Here is a 24,347-nt window from a genome sequence, read left to right on the forward strand (position 1 = left end):
CAAATAATCAAGCAATTTGCAAACACCTAGAAGATAATAAGGTGATAAGTAACAGTCAGCTTGGATTTGTCAAAAACAGATCATGTCAAAGCAACCTAATAGCTTTCTTTGATAGGGTAACAAGCCTTGTGGATAGGGGGGAAGCAGTAGATGTCGTATATCTTGACTTTAGTAAGACTTTTGATACTGTCTCACATGACCTTCTCATAAACAAACTTCGGAAATACAACCTAGATGAAGCTACTATAAAGTGGGTGCATAACTGTTTGGAAACCATTCCCAAAAAGTAGTTATCAGTGGTTCACAGTCAGGCTGGAAGGGCATATCAAGTGGGGTCCTGGAGGAGTCCAGTTCTGTTCAATATCTTCATAAATTATGTAGATAATGGCATAGAGAGTACATTTATAAACTTTGTGGAGAATACCAAGCTGGGAGGAGTTGCAAGGACTTCAGAGGACAGAATTAAAATTCAAAATGATCTGGACAAACTAGAGAAATGGTCTGAAGTAAATAGGATGAAATTCAATAAAGACAAATGCAAAGTACTCCACTTAGAAAGGAACAATCACTTGCACACATACAAAATGGGAAATGACTGCCTAGAAAGGAGCAATGCGGAAAGGGATCTGGGGATTATAGCAGATCACAAGCTAAATATGAGTCAACAGTGTAACCCTGTTGCAAAATAAAGCAAACATTATTCTGGGATATATTAGCAGGAGTGTTGTAAGCAAGACACAAGAAGTAATTCTTCCACTTTACTCTGTGCTGGTAAGGCCTCAGCTGGAGTATTGTGCCCAGTTCTGGGAGCTACCTTTCAGTAGGGTGACCATACGTCCCGTTTTGGCCGCGACAGTCCCTTTTTTAGGCCGTGTCCCGCTGTCCTGACTTTTTTTTTTTTTTACAAAACTGGGCATTTGTCCTGTTTACTCTTGCCAACTGATCATCAGCCCTGCACACAGGGTGGGGAAAGGGGAGGCTTGGACCAGCCCCGCACGAAGAGGGGGAAGGAGCTGGGGGGGGTCGTGGGCTGGGTTCAGGGGGCCTCAGAGGACCAGCTCCACATGTGGGGGAGTGAGGGGATCATAGGTGCCAGTGGGGTGGGGGAGCTCAGGCCCGCCCACTTTCTGGATCCCAATAGGATCAAGAGGCTACAGTCTGAATCAGCTGTAGCTGCTTCCAAGTGGTCTCAAGGATAGTGTGACAATTTAGTGAATGCACAAAACTTCAAGCCATGAAGAGCAGGTGTTTTTGTGATGCTTTTGTTAGGACCAGGCAGGCAATTTCTTTCCTTTAACAATATACAAAGTGATATGGGGCTTGGCGTCAGAAAACCCAGTTAACTCTCTAGATGCTGAGCTCTTCTGGATAATTATAACTTTAAAATGGGCCCTGCAAAAGTATGTCCATGAATAACATCAATAACTTAAATACCAACTCCCTCCTTTTCTAGAGGGTTATTGCAAAGAAATTGAACTTTCAGGCTATTCAGCTAGAAAGATCATAGAGTAGGAAATAGCCACTGCAGAAGAATCCCCAAAAGTTTTACAGATTTGAAAAAAAATCACCAAAAGTAATTTCCTGTAAATATGTCACTGTTTCATTCCCTAGTGGCTCCTGCTGGCTGCAGCAATGAGCTCTCCAGCAACGGTCAATGTAGGCACATGCTGGCACAGACTCCAGGCGTCTCAGCAGTAATAGCTTAATCGGGCTGGGAACCCGATTGCTAGGCAGCATGAACATTAGCACTCCTGCAATGGTGCACCCTAGTATAGTAGGTTTCAGAGTAGCAGCCGTGTTAGTCTGTATTTGCAAAAAGAAAAGGAGGACTTCTGGCACCTTAGAGACTAACCCATTTATTTGAGCATAGTATAGTAGCTGCTAGCATGGAAGTGTGAAAATAATGAGATGCCAAATTGCCAGCATGAGTAGAAGCACAAAAGAAAATAGTTGTGAATATTCCCAGTTCCATTACGTAGTAGAATAAAGTTGCTTTTTCTAAAAAGAGATCCTGCTTCCCCCTGGCTTATTTTTCCCAGTTTTTTAGCTGTTTGGCAGACTCTAGGGATGGCTGAATGAGACACTTCAGATCTCTGGTCTTGACCTTCCCAGAATTTAGCAGCTTCTCTCATCTGGAGATCCAGCTAGTCCCTTTTATGAGTTAATGTAGCAGCTGTGAAGATATTTCTTACTGTGGAGCATAAAAGCTATTATTACTCATTATTTTCATTATGGTAATTCCAAGAGACCCCAGTCAGGGATCAGGGTCTCCTTCCACTAGGCACTGAACACACATATAACAAAAAGATGGATCCAGAGCTAGACAGTTTCAGGAACTCTCTACTCTTGGAAGATGATCTATTGCTAACCAATGGTTGTCAACAACAGGAGTTCCCCATTCCCCTCCTCCCCCACAAACTGCTAATAGAGATGGGTTCAAATTGTTTTCAGCACCACTCCAGTAATCATGATGTACACGATAGCCCTCTAAATCTCAATCATGCTTTCTGTACATCTACTAAAACTGGATTGGTCCCATCCAGACAGGAGTCAAAACATTCTCATTACCAGTGCAGGGGGCCTAAACAATCTCAACACAGGTCGTTTTCCAAGTGTGGAGAGATCTTTAAAGTAGGGCCCCACATTTCCAGAAATAAGCAACTGCAGCATTGGCAGTGAGATTCACCTTACCCAGAATAGTACTCCCAAATCTGCATTTTGCTTTTTTTAAACTACATTTCTAGAATTTTACATTTCTAGAAAATCTTGAAAATGTCCCACAGTGTAAACAATGCACTAAAATGTTCCTGTGTTTGCAGAGAGCCTAAAACAATACTCCAAGAAATGTGAATTGCTATGGTCATATCAATGGAGCATTAACTCTTGAACCTAAAGATGACATTGTTAACTATTTCACTGGTGAACACTGTTGCAAAACATCAAAACAATGTGTTTATTTTACAAATCTAAACTGCTTCCCACCCACCTCCTATGCCAAAAGACTTGATGATTCCAAATCCAGCTACCAAACCCTTTTCTGACAGCTTCTATTGTGCAGTTAGGCATTGTCAATACAAAACTCTGTTGCAAGTTGAAACCTGCAAATGTGGGGATGTCAAATAAATGAATTTAATATCAATATCGGTAACACATAGCCTACTGTTCTGGCTGGATTATTCATTATCATATTTAATTCAGTTTTTTAAAAACTTAATTTTATAATGTACATGAAGGTGCCACAGAATTCCACTCTCCTGCACCAGAGTGCCACATTATCCAAGGACTTTAACATGGAATTTAGATCCAATTTGCTGTGGACTACACAGGGGTTTGCCTTAAAGTATAAACTTTCCAGAAGAATTTCTTCATGTCTAATCTGACCCAAGAACCCCTTAATGCCAACTGACAAGGGGGGTATAGGAATGTCCCATGTCTGGTAGGTACATTCTGGTATCAAAGAATATCATGTGAGGTCTTAAATGAAAGCCAGGATCACATACTGGTCAATACGATTGTGAAATGTATATACCAATACTTTGTATGGATAGTTTCAAATCTCTTATCAAGACAGAATTGACAAACAGGTTTTCTGTCAGGCAGGGATGCTTATTCACCTGTCTCTCTGTTGAGATGCAGATTAAGCATTGTAAGTTAACACAATGGATATCCATTTACATGTGAAGTCAGCAGGGAGATGTGAAATCAATAGAGAAGCAGCACACAGGAAAATAAGCCCTGGGTTCTTATCCTTACTGAAAGAAGAAAAGGAGTACTTGTGGCACCTTAGAGACTAACAAATTTATTTGAGCATAAGCTTTCATGAGCTACAGCTCACTTCATCGGATGCATTCAGTGGAAAAACTGAATGCATCCAGTGAAGTGAACTGTAGCTCACGAAAGTTTATGCTCAAATAAATTTGTTAGTCTCTAAGGTGCCACAAGTACTCCTTTTCTTTTTGCGAATACGGACTAACACGGCTGCTACTCTGAAACCTATCTTACTGAGTAGAGACAACGAACTTTCAAGATATAAGTAAAAGGCAAAGAAGATGCCCCTTGATCCTGCACCGAGAAGTAAATGAGCAGTGCATTTACAGTCATGAAAATGAGTTCTCAGCCAACCTTTGTTGAAATGTGCACAAGTCCAGGGGTCCAAATATAATGCATCCCAGGCAGATGTGATTGCAGAGCCATTGGCCATTATCTTTGAAAATTTGTGGTGATCGGGAGAGGTCCTGGACGATTGGAAAAAGGAAAATCTAGTGCCCATATTTTAAAAAGGGAAGAAAGAGAACTCGGGGAACTACAGACTGGTCAGCCTCACTTCAGTCCCCAGCAAAATCATGGAGCAGGTCCTCAAGGAATCCATTTTGAAGCACTTGGAGGAGAGGAAGGGAATCAGGAACAGTCAACATGGATTCACCAAGGGCAAGTCATGCCTGACCAACCTGATTGCCTTCTATGATGAGATAACTGGCTCTGTAGATATGGGGAAAGCAGTGGATATGATATATCTTGACTTTAGCAAAGCTTTTGATTCTGTCTCCCACAGTATTCTTGCCAGCAAGTTAAAAAAGTATGGATTGGATGAATGGACTATAAGGTGGATAAAAAGCTGGCTAGATTGTCAGGCTGAATGGGTAGTGATCAATGGCTCAATATCTAGTTGGCAGCCGGTATCAAGCGGAGTTCCCCAAGGGTCGCTCCTGGGGCCAGTTTTGTTCAACATCTTTCCCAATGATCTGGATGATAGGATTAATTACCCATCATAAGTTCTCAGATGACACTAAGCTGGGGGGAGAGGTAGATACGCTGGAGGGTAGGGATAGGGTCCAAAGTGACCTAGACAAATTGGAGGATTGGGCCAAAAGAAATCTGATGAGGTTCAACAAGGACAAGTGCAGAGTCCTGCACTTAGGATGGAAGAATCCCATGCACTGCTACAGGCTGCGGACGGACTGTAAGCAGCAGTTCTGCAGTAAAGGACTTGGGGATTACAGTGGACGAGAAGCTGGATATGAGTCAGCAGTGTGCCCTTGTTGCCAAGAAGGCCAACGACATATTGGGCTGTATTAGTAGAAGCATTGCCAGCAGATCGAGGGAAGTGATTATTCCCCTCTATTCGACACTGGTGAGGCCACACCTGGAGTATTGCGTCCAGTTTTGGTCCCTCCACTACAGAAGGGATGTGGACAAACTGGAGAGAGTCCAGCGGAGGGCAATGAAAATTATTACAGGGTTGGATATTAGGAAACACTATTTCACTTGGAGGGTGGTGAAGCACTGGAATGGGTTTCCTAGGGAGGTGGTGGAATCTCCATCCTTAGACGTTTTTAAGGCCCGACTTGACAAAGCCTTGGCTGGGATGATTTAGTTGGTGTTGGTCCTGCTTTGACGATTTAGTTGGTGTTGGTCTTTACATGACCTCCTAAGGTCTCGTCTAACCCTAATAGTCTATGATTCTATGAAACTCTGCAGAGGATGTTGTGGGGTGAGGTAAACTTCTTTAGACAGGAGGTAAGCCTGTTAAGATTAGTCTCCAGAAAGCATGTTATGATTTTGTTTTATATGTAACCTTTTAGTTCCATTATTCTTACTCACTATCTCTTGAAACCTTGGTAATAAACTTATCCTTGTTTTCACTATCAATATATCTAAGTGCTGTGATATTAAGCAAGGGGCTGATCTTGAGTTGAATCATATAAGCTGGTGTGTACATTATTCGCTGGGGGACAGCACACTTGGTATTTCTGTGAGTGTTCAGTGGATAAGGGGCTGGTTCAAAGGGACTCAGGGACTGGGGTATACCTATTGCTAACCTGAAAATGCTAACCCCTCTAGCATTTCCCAGAGGAGAGTGCTTGGGTTAGTAATAGGCTGGTGGTGTCAGGGAGCTGACACCCAGCTAAGCATAAACAAATGTCCCTCATGCTGGAGGCAGGGCGCTAACAAAGTGACTCACAGTCCTTGGTACCCTGAGAACCAACACACCCCATACATAGGATGAAATTCACCCTTGTCCAGAGGACAAGCAAAAAGCCAATGCTTTGGTCTCTCTCATGCCCTATTTGGAAAATGTAAGTAGTGCACAGATCCTTTGCATCGGGAAGATTTCACCCAGACAGATGCTGCGGGAGTCTGTGATCAGTGTGTGGCTGCACAATTTGAAGAGAAGAATTGAGTCAAGCTAAGCAGAGCAGGAATGGTGTAGGACAGGATGGAGTCATAGAGTATAGGTAAAGAGAGTGATTATGTTGCTAACAGGACTCTTATTTGCAGGACTTCCCTTAGTGACCTCTGGGTTGTCATAGCAATAGGACGTTGTATCCATAGCAGCACCATTTAGGGGCTTTGACAGTACAGTCAACTTCATGGCAAAGTAAAGTGAGATGAGTGTATGATGAGCCATCACTCAAGTTCAAGCCTCTGAACATCATTAGAGTTCAAGTGGGTGTATTATGCTACCATTACGGGTGTAAACAGTGGCACAAAGTCAAGGCCATTGACTACAAGTTTCTCCACCAGAGGCTCCTCACAGAGAGCAATTCTCCAAAGGCCACTATTTTAAATGAACCAGGATTTTATATTAATATATTTCACAAATTAACACTGTGGCCCATGATCAATTATACTGACGTGACAAACTGAAGGGCGTGTGTGTGAAGGGTATGTGCACAGATGGTGTCTGGGGGAAAGAGAGGGCTTGTGCACATGGTGTTTGGGTGTATCCATGAAGGCAAGTGAAGACTGTTGCCTGGTTGTATGTTTCTTACCTTCAGCTGTCATTCCTCCCTTCTCAGTACAAGAGGCAGAACTCCTGAAGGGGGGAGCAGACCAGGGTAACTGAGATGAGATGTACTGGGGACTCTTCAGGAGAGGCTGGACTGCTTTATGCATCCACATTAATGTCTGATTATCCTGCCACCCTGCCATGAGTAAAATCATGGCATGGAGCAGCAGCATAGCCTTCTACCACTTGTCACCAAGCTTCTGGCCCAGAGTCATAGGAGATGGTCAAGTAGTAATATGCCTATGAAATGCCTAAATCCTGCTTGTAAATTCAGTAAATGAATTACTCTGAATATATGCAGGATGGAAATGCAAATGAGAGGCAGTATGCACAGTGAGTTAATACAGTAACTAAAGGTTTAAATGGAGTTCGTATGAATTAATGTGCTCCCATAGGCCAGAAATGCCTGGAATTGGTCAAGCGATACTTTGTTGCAACTAATTAATACAATAATTATATAAATAAGCAATAATGCTACAATCATCCAGCCTACACCTGGTTAGTAACCGGGCCAGAATAGCTTGAGGGTTCCTGCTGTTTCTCAACTGGTGATCTGAACTCCTTGGAAGTTAAACAATTTTGGAGGAACACCAATGAGGTGATTTATGATTCTTCAACCCAGAACAGGGACTGAGGCCCAGATCCTTAAAGGGATTAGGCACCTAACTTCTATTGAAACCAATGGAACTTAGGTAGGGTGACCCGATAACAAGTGTGAAAAATTGGAACAGGAGGTGGGGGGTAATAGGTACCTATATAAGACAAAGCCCCGTATTTTGGGATTGTCCCTATAAAATTGAGAGTTAGGTGCCTAAACCCCTTTGATGATCTGGGCCTGAGCCCTGAGGTAGGATGTGAAGACTGGTTAATTAATGCTTGTACAGCACTTTGAATGCACAAAGCTCTATACAACCAGTGAGTATTGCTACAGTTTAAGTGCAGACAGATCTGGATGAAGGAAATGCTTGCTGTATCTGCTAGAAAACTGGGGAAATAGAGGGATTTGTATGTTTTGAGTCTAGTTTCTGTGGTGAGGAGGTAAGCACAAAGAGCCACAACTAGAGAACTCCCTGACTGGGAAGTCCCTCTATATTATCCTGGTCCTCTCTGGTAACTGTTGAGGACCAGGAACTCTATAACCACTCCACAGCATCCATGATAGGGACTTTCATTATCATCCATATGTCCATTCTCAGAACTTTCTGAAAAATGCTCCTTTAGACTAAATATTGTAGACTTGGTTTCAGAATCCACCCACAATTGTTTCCCCCCCCCACACACACCCCCAAGCTGATTTTGAGCTATTGGAGAGTGAAGAATGCATTTTTCCAGTATTTCATTATGCTCACCTTTGAACTCAGATATGGATGAATAAAAATTCCTCTAAATGTTCCATAGAAATGGTCCCTATGGAGGAATCATGGAGGGAAGGAGATAAACCCTCAGAAGTCATAAGTGATTTGAAAAAATCACTTCTGAACATAATCAAGAGGTACCTGCTAAGGTTATAGCAGAACCTACCAACACCCCACCCACTTTGTGACATCCAATGTTGGAGCTCCCACCTGTTTTGCCCAAGAAGTTACTATTCCCAGGTTGTTTTAGGGAAAATCTGCGGGAGAAAATTAGTGCATGTCACACTGACAGCAGAATTCTCCAAAAGGTGCATACTAAGGCCCCGATTTTCTGATCCTGGGTAAAAGTACCAGTTGGCCATGTGAGAGAAAATCCTACTGGGTGTTAGCCAAACTTAATTTACTGTGTGGCTAGCTAAACTTAATTTACCCATATGCAAGCTCAAAATGGCATTTTGTGTGTGGGCATCTGGCAGCATGCATGCAAAGAGGGCACATTTAAATTATAGCCTACTTTTCTATCTACTCCTGTTGCAGATGTTCTCATCTGCTTTCTTCTTAGAGGTGCTGCTTTCCTGTTAACGCAGCCTGGCAGAAAAAATAGCAGGGACTTGCCAACCCATTCACTTCAGTGGCCCTGGATCACTACTCTCAAGACCTCCAGACATCTCAGTGAGAGAGGAACTCCAGAGCATAGTTAGCACAATTTCAGTGTCAACATGCAGAGGCCCTTTGTATCTTTCCCACATTTTGGGAGGGGAGGGGATAGGGTGTTTGCTGTCTTATTAAAAACAAGGCAATGAAATGCAAAAACTCTCTCTCTCAGGTACCTATCTGGCTCCCAACACTGTGCATGATTAGAATCTTGTGAGGACAGGTTTAAACACAAACACACTGCCCCTTCTACAATGCCCATAATAAATGAATGATGCCAGTACTAAATCATTTCTGTTAGGCTTTCTTGTATTAAAAACAACATACTAATCTATGGAGGTGGTCACGTGCCTAACATGAGAGAACAAACTGTCCTGTTGTGATAATAACCTTTACCCTTCCCCATCCATCCATCCATCCATCCATCCATCTTCCGCTCCAACATTTTCCCCACAACCCACTCATCTAAAATTGACATTGCATTCTCTTTCAGGTATGGACAGTAATTTTCGATGAGTTCTGTAAAGTTCCCATCATGCCTTTGTGCACCATGAAATAATAATAAAATAAGAATAGAATGCAAAAGTTAAGTATAGTAATAGTACTTAGTAATATTAACTCACCGACACTGCACATAATACTTTTGATTAATAGTTATGTTATTAAATGTCACCTGAATATGTACAGTATGAACAAAGTAATGTTACTATGGCTTTGATTTAGCAAAGTGCTTCAAGTAAGTGCTTAGGTGCTCTGCTGACCTGTGCTTTGTGAGAGCTTTTATTTCTTCATGCCCTGATTTTCTGCATCTAAATGTGTAACCTTAACATTACTTTAAATATACGTACATTTGGCCATAGAAAATTGCTGTACTTTTGTGCGTGAGCTTTCCAGGTAGGCAGAATAAATGTCCCACAATTTCTACTCCCTGGGAGAGATTATCTAGATTGATGTTAATGGGGAAGGGGAGTGGTGCTGGTTGTTACAAGCACCATTTCAGATAGTATACGCTGGAGTGTTTTGTTGGGATAACAGTTGCGCTCTGCCTAGGATGGAGTACATGTGGCTAGCATATGAGCAGCATTCTATTTGAATCTCTAACTAAACAGCCAGAAACACCACCCTTCACTTTTAAATATATGTGTCTCATACAACTGGATATGTACATGCATGTCCCAGTATTGGCTGGTTCTCTGGAAACAGAACCACCAGAACTGGTCTTGTCTTCTTCTGCCAGAAACTGAGACATGGATGGCCAAGCCCAGTGGTTGGTGCAGTGACAGTCTGCCTAAGAACCAGAGCCAGTGGTCCATGCTGGAACCAGGAGTTAATAGCAGGCTCAGAACAAGGCAAGTACAGGGCTGGCAACCAGGCTGGAAAAAGCTAAGTCCTGTGGTATCTGTCACTGCTATCAAGCAGGGGAGTGCACCAAGCTATGAAGTGACATTAGGCAGCTTGAGTGACTGTTTCTCCTGTGAGGCTTTAATACCTGCTCTGAGAGTCACCAGACCAGCTCCTGACTTGTGGATTCGCTAGAGCCTAGCATAGAAATGATTCATCACTGCATGTGGCTTAATCAGGCTCTAGTTCATCACCTCACAGGTTCTCTGGGAATGGGCATGACTCTACCAGGTGGGAATTGGTACTGGCTGGTTCTCTGGAATGGGTGTGTCTCCCAAGCAGGCACTGGTGTTAGCTGGTTCTCTGGGAATGGGTGCCATTAGTTGGTGTTGAGCTAACATGAACTGTGCCAATGAAAACAACAAGGTAGTTTTCCAGCTTTTTGGTAAAAGCACAAGCTGTGACTGCTAGTCCACACTGGAGACCTCTGTCTGGGTGTGCCACCGGTCAGGTTAGGAAGGACAATGAATAACTGAAGAGGTTCAAAAAAAAAAAAGGCTAAAAATATAGTAAGGTTGCCAACTCTTGCAATTTTAACATGAGTCTTCCAATATCTGGTGTTTTACTTAAATCCCCAGCTCCAGGAAACTATCTAACTGGCTTAGGGTATGTCTATACTGCTGTAAAACACTGGTGTCTGGCCCATTTCAGCTGAGTCAGGCTAATAGGGCTATAAAATTACAGTATAGATGTCTGGGCTCAGGCTGAAGCCCAAGTGCTGGGACCCGCTGAGTGGGGAGGGTCCCAGAGCTCAGTCTCCAGCCAGAGCCCAAATGTCTACCCTGCAATTTTATATCCCCACAGCCTGAGCCAGCTGATGCAGGCCAGCTGTGGTGTTTTACTGCAGTGTAGATGTACCCTTAGATACTTGTATGGCCACTATTACCACAGTATCCAAGCACTTTACAAGTTCTAATGGACTTATCCTCATAGCACCACCAGGAAGTACTATTATCCCCCTTTGGCAGATGGCAAATGGTGGCACAGAGAGGCTAAGGCTCAGATCTTCAGAGGTGTTTAGGCTCCAAAGTTCCATTGATTTCAGAGAAAGTTAGGAGTCAAAACACCCTGGTGGAGCTGGGCCTCGGTGACTTGACAAGGTCTCACTGGCAGTCTGTGAAAGAGAGAGTCTTGAGCCCAGTGCTCCTAACTGGCAGTCTAATATCCTGATTTTAAACCAATCTCATGATCTGGGGGGGGGGTGGCTCATGACTTTTTCATTTGGGGTTGGCAGTACTGGGTTCAGTACTTTCCTAACATCATTTGCCCCAGGGAAGTCATCTGGTCCCCAGTAGGAAGATAGGTTTCAGAGTAGCAGCCGTGTTAGTCTGTATCCACAAAAAGAAAAGGAGGGCACTTTAGGCACCTTAGGCACCTTGTGGCACCTTAGAGACTAACCAATTTATTTGAGCATAAACTTTCGTGAGCTACAGCTCACTTCTTCAGATGCATCTGATGAAGTGAGCTGTAGCTCACGAAAGTTTGTGCTCAAATAAATTTGCTAGTCTCTAAGGTGCCACAAGTCCTCCTGTTCTTTTTTCAGTAGGAAGATAGATGCTCTGAACCCCAGTGAAAGGGGGAGGGGAGGCAGAGGCAGCACAGCTGTGAAAGGAAGAGGAGATGGAGCTCACAGGATGGCAAATGAGAGGGAAGACAGACATACAACAATCTCTCCCTTAAAGTGCCACGAAAAGATCTGAGAACCCCTGTATCATTGGAATGGAAAGAGAGCAGCTAGGAGATCACCTTATCTGTGCACATCAGCTTCTGCTAAATCATTGCTTTTACCCCTCTGGTGTCCCAGGAAGAGTGAGAGGATCTTTTGCATGAACATGGATTGAAAGGAACCACCTCCCTTCACTTCTCCTAAGCAGGAGACCCCACTTGCTAGGTGTATCATCCCTCTGCTAGGAAATCCGCGGGAGCAATTTTCATTTTAAAAGGAGTCTCTTTTGAGACAGTTTCCTGCTGGGAAAAGGAGTCTTTTTTAGAAATGGAAACATCACATCAAACAATATCTCCAGAAAGCTGAGGGCTGCTGATGTCACAACGCCTACTGGTGCCCATTCTGATGTCACCCACTTCCACCGTTCCAGGTGGGATGTGGTTGAAAGGAACAATACAAGAAATGAATGCATTGTTTAAAGTGACCCAAATGAAAATTCCAGTCCATTCACACATCATAGTCTAATCCCACCTTACCAGTCACCCGACCCCACTGATTTACTTTACACCTTCAGTGAGTAAACCCAAGGAAGGCAGGAATTACCTAGCATGGGCCCAGTGGGTAAAATTAAAGTAATGAGGTGAAATTAAGCAAAAGAAACCTGAAGTGAATGGGAATGGGGAACCAAACTGTGAGATTGGTGAAAGAGAGGAATCATCTCATAAGGAGAAAGAAAAGGAGACCTGTGGCACCTTAGAGACTAACCAATTTATTTGAGTATAATCTTTCGTGAGCATCTGATGAAGCGAGCTGTAGCTCACGAAAGCTTATGCTCAAATAAATTGGTTAGTCTCTAAGGTGCCACAAGTACTCCTTTTCTTTTTGCGAATACAGACTAACATGGCTGTTACTCTGAAACCTCTCATAAGGAGAGTCATGCCAGCCTCTTCGTCCGTGGGGACATTTAAAACTGACAGTCAAAGCCCAGGAGAATGGACTTCAAGGAACAACCGGTGTCCTGCAAGGGAGTGGGGAGGACTAGATGGTATCTAATACATATTTCCAGCTGTCCTCTCTACAATACTTCAGTGGTAGATTTACACAGCCCTGCTCTTTAATATCATACCAGTGACACACAATAAGCATGATCCACAACAGCTCATGATTACACATCCCAGATTTCCCAGTGTCTTTGTACACACAGGTCCTTAAACTCTTATCCAATCACCACCTAGCCCCTTGTATTTGCTCGTCGCTCCCCTTCCCTCCTATTTTGTTGTCTCCATCAGTGTGTCAGCTCTGCCGGACAGCGACCATGTGGGCCCAGTTTGTACAGCGCCCAGCACATTGTAACAAAGGTGTTGCCTAAGGCACTTGCTCTCCGTCTAAGGGAACAGGAACGATCCCGGGTTTGCTTGATAATGACACTGCCCCCTGTCCTCCCTACCCTGATTTATGCCCTATGTGCCCCTGAGTCCCGCACTAGCTGTGAGGGGGTCACGGGTGCTAGCTCCACAGCCCAGACTGCTCCTGAACGGTGCCCGCGGCCAGGCGCCCGGCGAAAGCAGTGCTACGCCAAGCCCAGGGCTGCGTAGGTCCTCGTGCTGCAGAGGGGAAGCGTCCCCCTGTCCCCAGAGCTCCCCTCCGCACCAGGGGAACCGAGGCTTGCGGGGCAGCCAGGTGAGTGCCACGTGCTTTGCTGGGTGCTGTTATAAGGGGCCGGAGAGTCTCTAGTGGCGATTGCCCTTGAGGCTGCAGGCGGTGGGGAAGGCGAGGGGACCAGTGCAAGTCGCTGGGGCCGGATTGCGGGGTCCCCTAGGCGAAAACTGCCTCCTGCGCTGGGTACAAGTCTAACGTGGCTGTAGACTGGATCCGAATTAGGTGCTACCCATTGTGGCTCTTTCCTGAGAGCCGCTTCCCAGGGCGATCCGAATCTCACTGGCCCGGCGTGGGCGCTGCCCCGGGCGGCGGGGCCGGCTGGTGGAATCTGGGTTAGCCCCGTCCCCCGCAGCAGCTGGAGCGGTTCGCTGGCTGCTAGAGCCCCCCCGCTTCCCAGATGTTGCGCCAAGTGACAGCTACCAAAGGCGAGAGAGAAGCACAGAAAAGCCATTTTTAGGCAAATGGAGTCCGGGAAAGTTGACGGAGAGACAGCGCGTCCTCAGCCCGCCGCGGGAAAGCCCGTGCGCCCCTTCCCCGACCCCGGAGCCTCGGTCCCCTTCTTGGGACGAGCCTAGAAAAGCGGGGAAGTGCCGGAGCCCGAGGCTGCCGGCTGCCCTGAGAACCCCCGCTGTGTGCAGCGACTGGGGCAGACCCCACCCCTTTGACCACCTCTGTACCCCGGCGCCATCGCCTCCCCCACCGCCCCGTCTAACTGCACCCCCAAAGTAGGGGGCACGTAGGAGCAGGGGGCGCTTGGGGAGTGGGCGGGCGGCGGGGGAATCCCCCCCCACTATACAATCTGCGCTATCCCCCGCCCCCACACCACCACCACTCCTGCAAACTCCTTGGCCAAGGGCACCCCGGGCGCCCGCTCCGGCTGGAGGGGGTCACTGTGGTAAGCAGAAGCCCGGCGGAGAGCTGAAGAGACAGGCGCGCCCGGCCCGGGGCAAAGGGCAGCCAACGCCCGGCCGGGGGATCGCTCCGTGCACTCCGCCTCCCGGCCCCGCGCACGGCCAGGGGGGAGCAGCTCACTCACCGGCCGCCCCCCACGGCGTTAGCGCTGCGGCGCCGGTGCCGTTCTCAAAGCCCATGGTGCATCTTCCCGCACGTCGGGCAGCGCCCGCGGCTGGGGGGCTGGTGCCGATCCAAGGAGAGCGAACGAGCCCAGGCGCCGGAGTCCGCTTCAGGGGAGGCTCCCTCGGGCATTTCCCTCGGCAGCCGGGGTTGCGCCGGGAAGGCGAAGAGAGCCGGAGCCGGAGCCAGGCCGGCGTGGCGTGGCCAGCGCTCCTGCCGGGGCCGCCCCGCGCCCAGCCCTGCCCAGATGTGCCGCCCTCTGGCGCTAACTAGCGCGCGCCCACTTTTCTCCCCCGCGCGGAAAAAAAGAAAAAAAGCAAGAGCAAAAGCAGCGAGGCAGCCCCGGCACCATGATGTAATGGAGCCTCAGCCAATCACGGCGGGGCTGCGAGCGCTACTTTCCCCTCTCACCCAACCTGAGGGGACCGTGGCTCGCCGCTGGCACATCACTGGGCAGGGCAGGGCGCGGGCGGCGGGAGCTCAGGGTCATGCCCCCCATTACTTGCCTTTGTCTGAGGCACCGTCCCGGAAGCCGCCGGCCCCAGGTGCTCGCTGGAGGGCAGGGCACAGGCCGCCTTGGCTCCAGCGTGAATGGCCTCGGGGGGCCCGGCGGGGGCCCCTATACAGCCGGTGTGGCCGGGGAGGGGGGAGGACTCTGTCGAATCTCTGCTCCCAGCCCTCCGTCCGCCTGGGGCGTGGGGCGGGAACCGCCCGGCCCTTTCCACAAGCTCAGCGCCCATGGGCACAGCCGAGGGGCGGGAGCAGCCCCGGGAGCAGGGCGCGCGGCTGTGTGGCCCGCGGGGGCGGGTTGCGCTTTCCAAGCCACACAGAGTCCGGGGACCCACGAGCTGTGGGCCCGGGAGGCGCGCCCGGGCTTTCAGCGCCGGACACCTCCCGGGCTGGGGTGGCGGCGAAGGGACGTGTGAGGGGGACAAACTAGGGCGAGTGGCGCCGATCGCAGAGCCCCGGTGGGGGCCCGCCCCCCGCCTTTCCAAGCACCGAGCCTCGGCGCTGACGGGCCGGCGCTAGGGACCGAGTGCGCTGCCCACAGGGCGCCCAGAGCGCGGCGGCCCAGGGCACAGGATCTGCCTCGCCCTGCTGGGGAGGGAGTCAGGCCGGACCCCGGTGGCAGCGGCTCTCCCGGCTCCGGAGAGAGACAGCCTTGCCCCACCCCCCTGGCACAGGGCTTGGGCTCCATTACGGAGACATCTGGTCAAGGGCTAATGAGATTAGCTCCCTAACTAAAGATTAATTGAGTCTTGGCCGCCTGCTTCCTAAACCCTGTTCTCCCGGCTCCCACTTGGGACAGCGAGCTCGGCCTCTCCCTGCGCAGCTCACCGGGCATCAGTGGGGACCCAGAGCGCAGGCCTTTGCTCAGGCAGACTCGGCTCTGGGGCACTTTCAGGGGCTAATCCCCTGGGTGTGTGATCTCCTCCGCTCGGGGCTGGGTAGTGTCCGGTTAGATACCCAGACTGCCGGGCCCACAGAGTCGGAGGGGGCTGCGGGGCGTGGGCGGGGGGGAGGGGAGGGGAGCGGACTCTGATGGCAGGGCCATTCTCAGCGCCCTGGGACGGGAAGCAGCTCCAGGGGCAGCCTCTGTCCTGCCTGCTCCTCCGCGCCCCGCACCCGACGTTCAGCCCAGAGCGCATTGACAGGGGACGGAGGTAACCTCGCCAGTGCCTGGGTTTCCATAAACGAAGTCACTCCTGGCAGACTCCGCGGTCTGCTCGGGGATCGCTCTTCCAGAGCCAGAGAATCCGGGAGGCGCCGAGGTGCACAAACGGGCTGCACACAAAGAAGCGACACACAATAAGGAGTCGATGAGTTGAACATTTCGCTTCATGTCACCGCTCCCCCAAAGCCCATTCTGCTCTAATAGCTGGGAAGCGTTCCTGGCTCATTGGACCTGACTGCGCTTCCAAATCAAGGGGTTGAGGGAATGGAACCCCGCCTGTTACACGGTTCATAGCCATGAACCCGCCTCGTCAGGCCAGGAGTGGGTTTTCTAATTTCTCTAACATCTCCCCTTCTCTAGCCAACCACCCCGGCGCTCTGTTGGAATATGCAGAAAGAATATGCAGGTGGAGAAGAGAGGAGGAGATTCGGAAGAATTTCCAGCGGTTTAACTGAGCAACAAAGGGGAAGAGTTCATCTCCCAAGCTGAGGTGTATCCCTGAGCTTGCGGATGTGATGGAACCCCACTGGAACAGAACCCCTGCACTGCAACAGGACCCTACAGAGAATCCAAGCACCGCAAAGGAGCCCCACAGAGAACATTTGCCTCCCAAGAGAATCCTGCATTAGAACATCTGCACCTCAACGGAACCTGCACGGAACCCTGGCACTGCAAGATAAACTCACGTAGAACCCTTGCCCTGCAAGAGAACCCAGATCCTGTAAGAGAAACCTTCCACAGAAACTGCCCACTGCAACCGAACCCCACACAAGACCCAAGCACTGCAACAGAACTGCAGGCGATCCCTGCGCTAAACCAGAATCCCCGTGTTCCAACAGAACCCAGCACAGCAGCCTTGCCCTGCAGCAGAGCCCCACCACCGCAACAGAACCTCTCAAAATGTCCCTGCCCTGCAACAGAACCAACCCCCGCTCCAAGAATATAGTGTCACGTTCTTTTTTAATCATGGCCTCCCTCTCTTTTCTCAGCACCAGGGTAGGTTATGTACTCCTGTGCTGAGTCCTCAAATGCTCCGTCAGTGTAACAGATCAGGCAGCAGAGAGATCAGTGATGCTATAATAATCATTAAAAAAACACAGAGAAAGAAAAGAAATCACAAAAGAAGCAGCTGTTCATATTTCAGCAGCTGACACATTGATTTGAAACCCTGTAATTTCACCTGACGCTCATTTCAAATATTTATGGGTAATTTTTTCCTCCCCACTCCCCACTTTGCCTTCTATTTCAGAAAATATCGGTGGGGATTCCACCCCCAAAAAAAATTCTATTCTGAAGTCAAAAGTTTTCCTGGGTGTTTTAAATAAGTTATTCAGAGGTCTGAGACGTCAATGCTGCATCTCCCCTCTAGTCTGGCTGAAAAGCTACCACCCTCGGTTCAGCACCAAGGACAGAGGTACGCACGGGAGGTAGCTGGGGGCGCTGAGCTTGTATGGCTCAGGGGCCGACACGTGGAATCACAGACAGGCATTTCTAGAATTTTGAATGCCGCGGATCGGTAGGAAAGTTGCTAGCAGAAAAACCTAGTGAAGAGGTTCCATGGGAAGAGGCGTAGCGATCATAGACAACCCCATGCCCCCCAGTTTAGCCATTGGAGATGGTCCGTCTTGGAAGCCCACTCCAATCCCTGAAGCCTACAGCTCTTTAAAAAGCTTCATACAACCAAACTGATCGATGTAGTTCATTTACACCTAGCGCTAGTGTTCTGCATCCTCGCCTGCACGTGAGAAAGGAGACCATGGCTCTTTCTCCCATGTAGGATTAGGGATAGGCTACAGCGGACGCCTGGGAGTCCCCGATTCATATCCCTCCATTACAGGGAGGGCAGGGCGAGGTAGGTTTCTTGCCTCTGCTGGAGTCCATTCTCCTCGCTGGACACTGATAAACCAGCACGGCCACAGAGGATTTATCCAAATCCGGTGAGCAAGATGTTTGCTTTTGAAATGGACCAGCAACGATTTTCAAAGACAAGACCCCCTCCCTTCAAAACATTGTAAACGAGAACTCCTTTCTTGCTCCCTCATACACTCGGCTTTCAAACGGTCGGTATATTTTCCCAGGGACAAAACATCAAAACACAGTTTCATAAAATCTGATTTACCCCATAGTGCTGCCTTCTCTCGTGTAGCTATGAGAGCGGCTTTGTTAGGGAGGAAAAACAAATAAAAAGATTTCTCAACCCCTCCCTCCTCTCCGCACATACCCTTCCCCGCTGGAGCGCACACACCCATCCACCCACACCCCTTTCTCCCTCCTCTTTGTCTCCACACACACGTACACACACTCTCTGCATACGCCCCCTCCCTTTTCTGCACCCTTTCTCTCTCCCCCGCATGCACAAACCCCCCCCCCATACCACCTACCTTTGGGACAGAGGAGTTATCACAGGCTAAGGGAGACAATTCTGAGGAAGCCCTTTGTTAAAATACTGGCAGTATTCATAGTCTCAGGATTGCAGGAGAAACGGGCCCAGCCTGCGGTGCCCCCTCCCTGGAATCTCCTGCCCTGAGAAGGGGGGAGATTTCTGAGTCACAGCAAAGATAATGTTGCATTGTAATTTAGACAATTTTCTTTGCTGACACAATTCTAAGGCTGGAATTTTCGATGCATCACTCGGCACCCTGAAAAGGTCAAGCAGGCAATTCACTTGTATAAATTCCCATTGTGTTGTTCCCCGTCAGCACCAAGAGGACCCTCCTCCTCTGGCTACTGCAGGGGCCACAGACAAGCTCACCACGGGCCAGTTCCTGGAACTTCTCAGTTAGTGCCAGTTGCAAGGCTGTTTGCAGGTGCCTTCTCTTCTGCCTCATCTGGAATTATCCAAATGGAATTATTTCCTAGTGCTAGGGCCAGGTTCTCAGCTGGTGCAAACCAGCATAGCCCCATTGACTTCAGTGGAGTTATGCTGATTTATAAGTGAAAGATCTGGCCCACCGTTTTTAAGCTTGTGTCAGAAAGCTGCTTCCTATCACTACCCCCTCCTTCCCCCCACAAATAACCCACACCCAGCTAAGGGGACATGCCACATAGAATCATAGAATATCAGGGTTGGAAGGGACCTCAGGAGGTCATCTGCTCAAAGCAACCCCCTGCTCAAAGCAGGACCAATCCCCAACTAAATCAACAGGCATATTAGCCTGTTGTAGTGACTGGTGGGATGGCTAAAAGGAAGACAAACAGTCAGGGTTTGTGTTACCAGGCCTTGTCCAGCAGGGTCTCAGATCACATCTACACTATAAACTTTGGTCAATGCAAGTTTTGTTGGCAAAAAGCCACTGCAGTTAGCACATTGCTTGTGCTCATGTGCACTTGTCTCCTTGTGTGGGCATTGCACATGCTCACCATGAGTGCCTGTGTTAATGCACAGTGCAGTGCACCATGGGCAGATAGCCCAATGTGCAATCTGTCACCATCCAGCACACTATCTTCTGGGAAGTTTTGGCAATGCATGGTGGGGCTGAAGCGAGTAGTGCAGGGAGCAAGGGGTCAGCTTGCTAGTGTGCAACTGTCTCCATCCCATAATGTCATCCATACCATATAATTTTCACACCTTTTTCAAAATTCCACAAACCCACACAGGCCACCTTGCTGTCTGCCACCTCTGACAGAAGCATGGAGCCTGCACAGCTCTGTGCTTTTGTCAAAAGCATTGTAAGCACAGGATGCACGATCCTCCTGTATTTGCAGAACCTAAAGAAGAACCAAATCAGTGGGGAGCATGACAATTTCTTGGTGAGCTAATTGCTGTGGGTCATCGCAAGAACCAGTTCAAGCTTGTTGGGGGCATTGATGAAGGAGCTGCAGATGGTGGAGTGCCACTTTTGGGTCCAAGAAACAAGCACTGACTGAAGGAACTGCATTGTAATATGGGCTTTGGGATAATGAGTAGTGGCTGCAGAACTTTTGGATGCACAAAGCCACATTCCTGGATCTGTGTGCCAAGGTCGCTCCAGCCTTCTAGCACAGGGACACCAAAATGAGAACTGTACTGACAGCGGAGAAATGAGTGGTAATCCCCTGTGGAAAGCATTTTGGAGTTGGAAAATCCACTGCAAGGGCCATTGTCATGAAAGCATGCAAAAGTGTGAAAGTTAATCACCTCCTGGTACACAGGACTGTGACTCTTGGCAATATGCAGGATCTACTGGATGTATTTGCAGAAATGGGGTTCCTGAATAGCATTGGGGTGATAGACAACATGCATATCTCTATTTTGGCACTAGACCACCTTGCCACAGAGTACATCAACAGAGAGGGCTACTTTTCTATGGTTATGCAAGCACTGGTGGATCACTGGGGATGCGTCACCAACATCAATGTGGGTTGGACAGGGGAGGTGTCTGACACTTGCATCTTTAAGAACACAGGACTGTTCAGAAAACTACAAATAGGGGTTTTCTTCCCAGCTGGCAGATTACCACTGGAAATGTTGAAATGACAATAGTTATCCATGGGACCCAGCCTACCCCCTCTTCCCCAGGCTCAAGAAGCCGTACACTGGCCAACTTTACAACACCAAGAAAAGATTCAACTACCCACTCAGCAGGTGCAGAATGATATTTGAATGTGCTTTTGGTAGATCGAAGGGATGCTGGCATTGTTGACTCTCAAGATTGGATCTAAAAGAGCAAAATATCCCAATGATTATAGATGCCTGATGTGTCCTGCACAATATCTGTGAAGCAAATGGGGGAAAGTTTCTGCTGGGATGGAGGGCAGAAGTGGAGAGGCTGTCTGCTCAGTTTGAACAGCCAGACACAAGGGCTTTTAGAAGAGCTCAAGGTGGAGCTATACAGTTTAGGGGGGGGCTTGCAAAGAGCACTTTAACTATGAGCCACAGTAATGCGCTGTGGTGCACTGTACTCTGCCTGTCCCCGATGTTTTGGGGTCTGTTTGGAATTGTGTGGCATTTGGTGTAGGTCTATGACTATAGCACTATCGATGCAACTGTTAATTTTGCACTGCTTGCTGTACATTTATGGTGATTTCACTGTTTGTTACTGCTCCTATGAGCTATGTTACCTTGTACTGTAACAAGTAATGGGTTGCTTTCAAAACTGCTAGGCACTCTGCAGCATATGTTGTGAACTAATAAAGATTAATTATGTTCCAGAGAATATAATTTTATTCAGTAACAAAACTGATGAAAAGACAAAATCCTGGCAATTTTAAAGCAAATACATTATAAACTTAATCAATTAATATAAACTTTTGAAGGGGAAAGAACATTCATATCCATTTAAGCTACACCTACACTAACCATGGCTTTCACAGATCCGTGTATGTGAAGCTGTAGTTGTCTTTAATGTCCCTGGGGTGGACTGGTAGGGGGAGGTCAGCAGCCCCTGATGCCACATGGAATATTGAAGCAGGGGTAGGGAGGTGCTGCAATGGATTCCCTCATGGACTGCATCGGAAGGCGAGCCCAAGATTATTGAACCTGTAGGTCCCCAAGAGTTAGCAGCATCTGTGTTTGCTTCCAGAGAAGCCCGATTATGTCCTGGTGCATCTCCCTCTCCTTTTCCTGTGGGGACTCTAGGGCTTTCTCCTCTCCACTCTTTCCTTCTCCAGGCTGTCTGCAACATTCACCTGCCAGGCGCTATGCTCATGGTCTAAGTCAGCACTGGCTTGCAAGATCTCATTGAATATGTTATCCCGAGTCCTCTTCTTTCTCCTCCTTGTCTGACCCAGGCTTTCCACCGGTGTGCAGGAGGACCTCCTCAAGGCTGCAGTGGCAGCAGCTGCAGACAGAACACACAGTGGTACCATTGCCAGTCTACTCACAATGGAAAGCAAAACTTAAGATTCAGAACTCCCTTTGCTTGCTCCCTATAACTTTTAAACAGGATGTGCTCTTTGACACTTCTGCTTGGGAGAGCTTGTGCACGGCACCACTCACAGCACCAGCCCTGGTGAGTGTGGGCTGCCTGGGTGAGGGAAATGAGGAGAGAATTGCTCGGTTGCATGAAACTATGAGTGTAGGGCAATGGCACTGAGTACTGGCACCATTTTCTGGAGGCAGTGGTGATTGTAGCTGAGATCTCACTCCTGGGGGTAACAAAGGCACAGATGCTGGTGGTGTCCCAAAGCCTCCCTATGTTGTTAGTCTGTGTACTGCATGGTGCCTGCTGTAGTTATCACTGACTGGTGTGTGAAAGTGTCCTACTGTAAAGGAAGAAATAAGGCGGCCATCCCTAGAAACCTCCAGGAGAGCATTGCAGAGTACTTCCATGACAGTTTCATCAAGATCTCCCAGGATGATTCAAGGGACATCCCTGTGTACATAAACAAACTGCTCCGCATGGCCCCCCTTGCCTAACTCTACAGGGGAATGAGAAGCAGAGAACAGCTCTACCTCTCTTTATGTTGTAACATATCTCTTCTAGTATAAGTAAATTAAAGAAAAGTCAATCTCTCAGTCGTGTTGAAATTGGGGATGCCATCATTGTAATGGGAAATAAATGTGTACACTTTCTGGAGGATGCTTTTCCTGCATCTGGCTCATCCATGCTCGACTGCCAGGACTGACTGGTCTGCAGTGAAATCTCACAAAGGTCCTGGCTTGCAGCACAGCTGGACCTCCTGGTTGCATGTCTCCCATCCTCCTCCTCTTTCTCCTCCACCTTCACCTCTTCCTCACTGATCAAGCCAGTGGCCTGTGGCTCAGGCTCCTTGGAGGTATCAACAATGGTTTTCAGGGTGGTGGTGGGGTCTCTGCCAAGTATGGCATGCAGCACTTTGTAAAAGCAGCAGGTCTGTGGATCAGCACCAGTTGAGTGTTGGCCTCCCTTGCCTTCTGATATGCCTTCACTTCCACATGGCACTGCTGCTGATACCTGCATCCCCCATGCAATCTGGTCATAGATGTCAACATTTCTACAGCTGCTCCATAGCTTTGCTTGCACAGGCTCTTCTCCACACAAGCCCAGGAGATCCAATATCTCCTCTCTACTCCAAGCCAGAGTGCAGCTGGAATGTGTAGCCAGCATGGGCACTTGGGCAGTGGCACAACAATGGAAGCTGCTAAGTGTGCTTGCCAACCTGGACAATCAGGAAAGGGCATTTCAAAAATTCACAGGGCTTTAAAGGAGGGGTGGAAGGCCTTGCAGTCTACATAACCCCTGAGAACTGGAGTTCACAACTGTGACCAGAGCAATCAGTGTCAGGTATTGTGAGACAGCTGCTGGAGGACTGTTAGGGTTGACAGAGGTAATGCAGTGTCTATACATGTGCTGTGTCAACCTCATTACACTAACCCTGGCTCCGTGCTGCTTGGAGATGTGGTGTTACTACTTTGGCATAACAAGGCGCTTACATCGGGGGGGAGAGAAATTTAAAGTGTAGACACATGCACAGTTAGTTTGACTCAAAGCAGATTATGTTAACCTAACTTTGTAGTGTAGACCAGGCCTCAGGCTCAGCAATGAATACATGGTTAGATTAACGTGAGCAAATCACAAGAGATAAACACTTCTGGGAGGAAAGAAGATCTATCACGAGCTACCTAAGAGAAAAGAAAAGGAGTACTTGTGGCACCTTAGAGACTAACAAACTTATTTGAGATTTAGTCTCTAAGGTGCCACAAGTATTCCTTTTCTTTTTGCTAATACAAACTAACACGGCTGCTTCTCTGAAACCTACCTAAGAGAAGACATTCTGTCTCTGAGGATGGGTTGTATGTGGGATGAGATGGGGACAAGAGATCCAGTCAAGGCAAGTCACTGGGGAAACCAACCGAGTGGCAGACAGCATGCCCTTTTTACCTGGAATAACTAAATTTCTGCATAGGCCAGACCTGGTTGTAGTATAGGGCTGGGCTACTGTCCTTTCAAACTGGGGCTGCTATAGGTTTGCATGACAAGAGACAAAATCCACTGACTAACAGTTACACTGACCTGACAGTCCACCAGCCCTTTATATTTCACCAAAGTCTTCGGTCAATCAATTTCCTCCCCCACATCAACAAAAACTCCAAAGAAAACTTTAAGAAGTTTAGGAGGAAGGCAGCAGGCTGAGGAACTAGCTCAACATGTTCTGCTTCAAAGACAATTATAT

At 48.1% G+C, this 24,347-nt stretch overlaps 1 protein-coding gene across 7 annotated transcripts in view; it reads right to left on the minus strand.

Moving 5' to 3' along the window:
* CHRM4 (cholinergic receptor muscarinic 4) overlaps positions 1-18,714 on the minus strand; it is a 42,097-nt gene extending 23,383 nt beyond the window's left edge. For 3 of the 7 annotated variants that reach the window (XM_084630482.1, XM_084630481.1, XM_084630480.1), the window contains exon 1: positions 14,562-14,883. In XM_084630482.1, the coding sequence (XP_084486608.1) occupies positions 14,562-14,616 (55 nt within the window). In that variant the 5' untranslated portion in view covers positions 14,617-14,883. Of the gene's footprint in view, positions 1-14,561; positions 14,884-18,393; positions 18,409-18,655 lie in introns of those variants that run through there. The other 4 variants (XM_084630485.1, XM_084630483.1, XM_084630486.1 and 1 more) reach the window with 3 other exon arrangements.
* Positions 18,715-24,347: the final 5,633 nt, after the last annotated feature.

The sequence above is a fragment of the Lepidochelys olivacea genome (genome assembly GCF_965140295.1).
Source record: "Lepidochelys olivacea isolate rLepOli2 genome assembly, chromosome: 6".
Lineage (NCBI taxonomy): Eukaryota > Metazoa > Chordata > Testudines > Cheloniidae > Lepidochelys > Lepidochelys olivacea.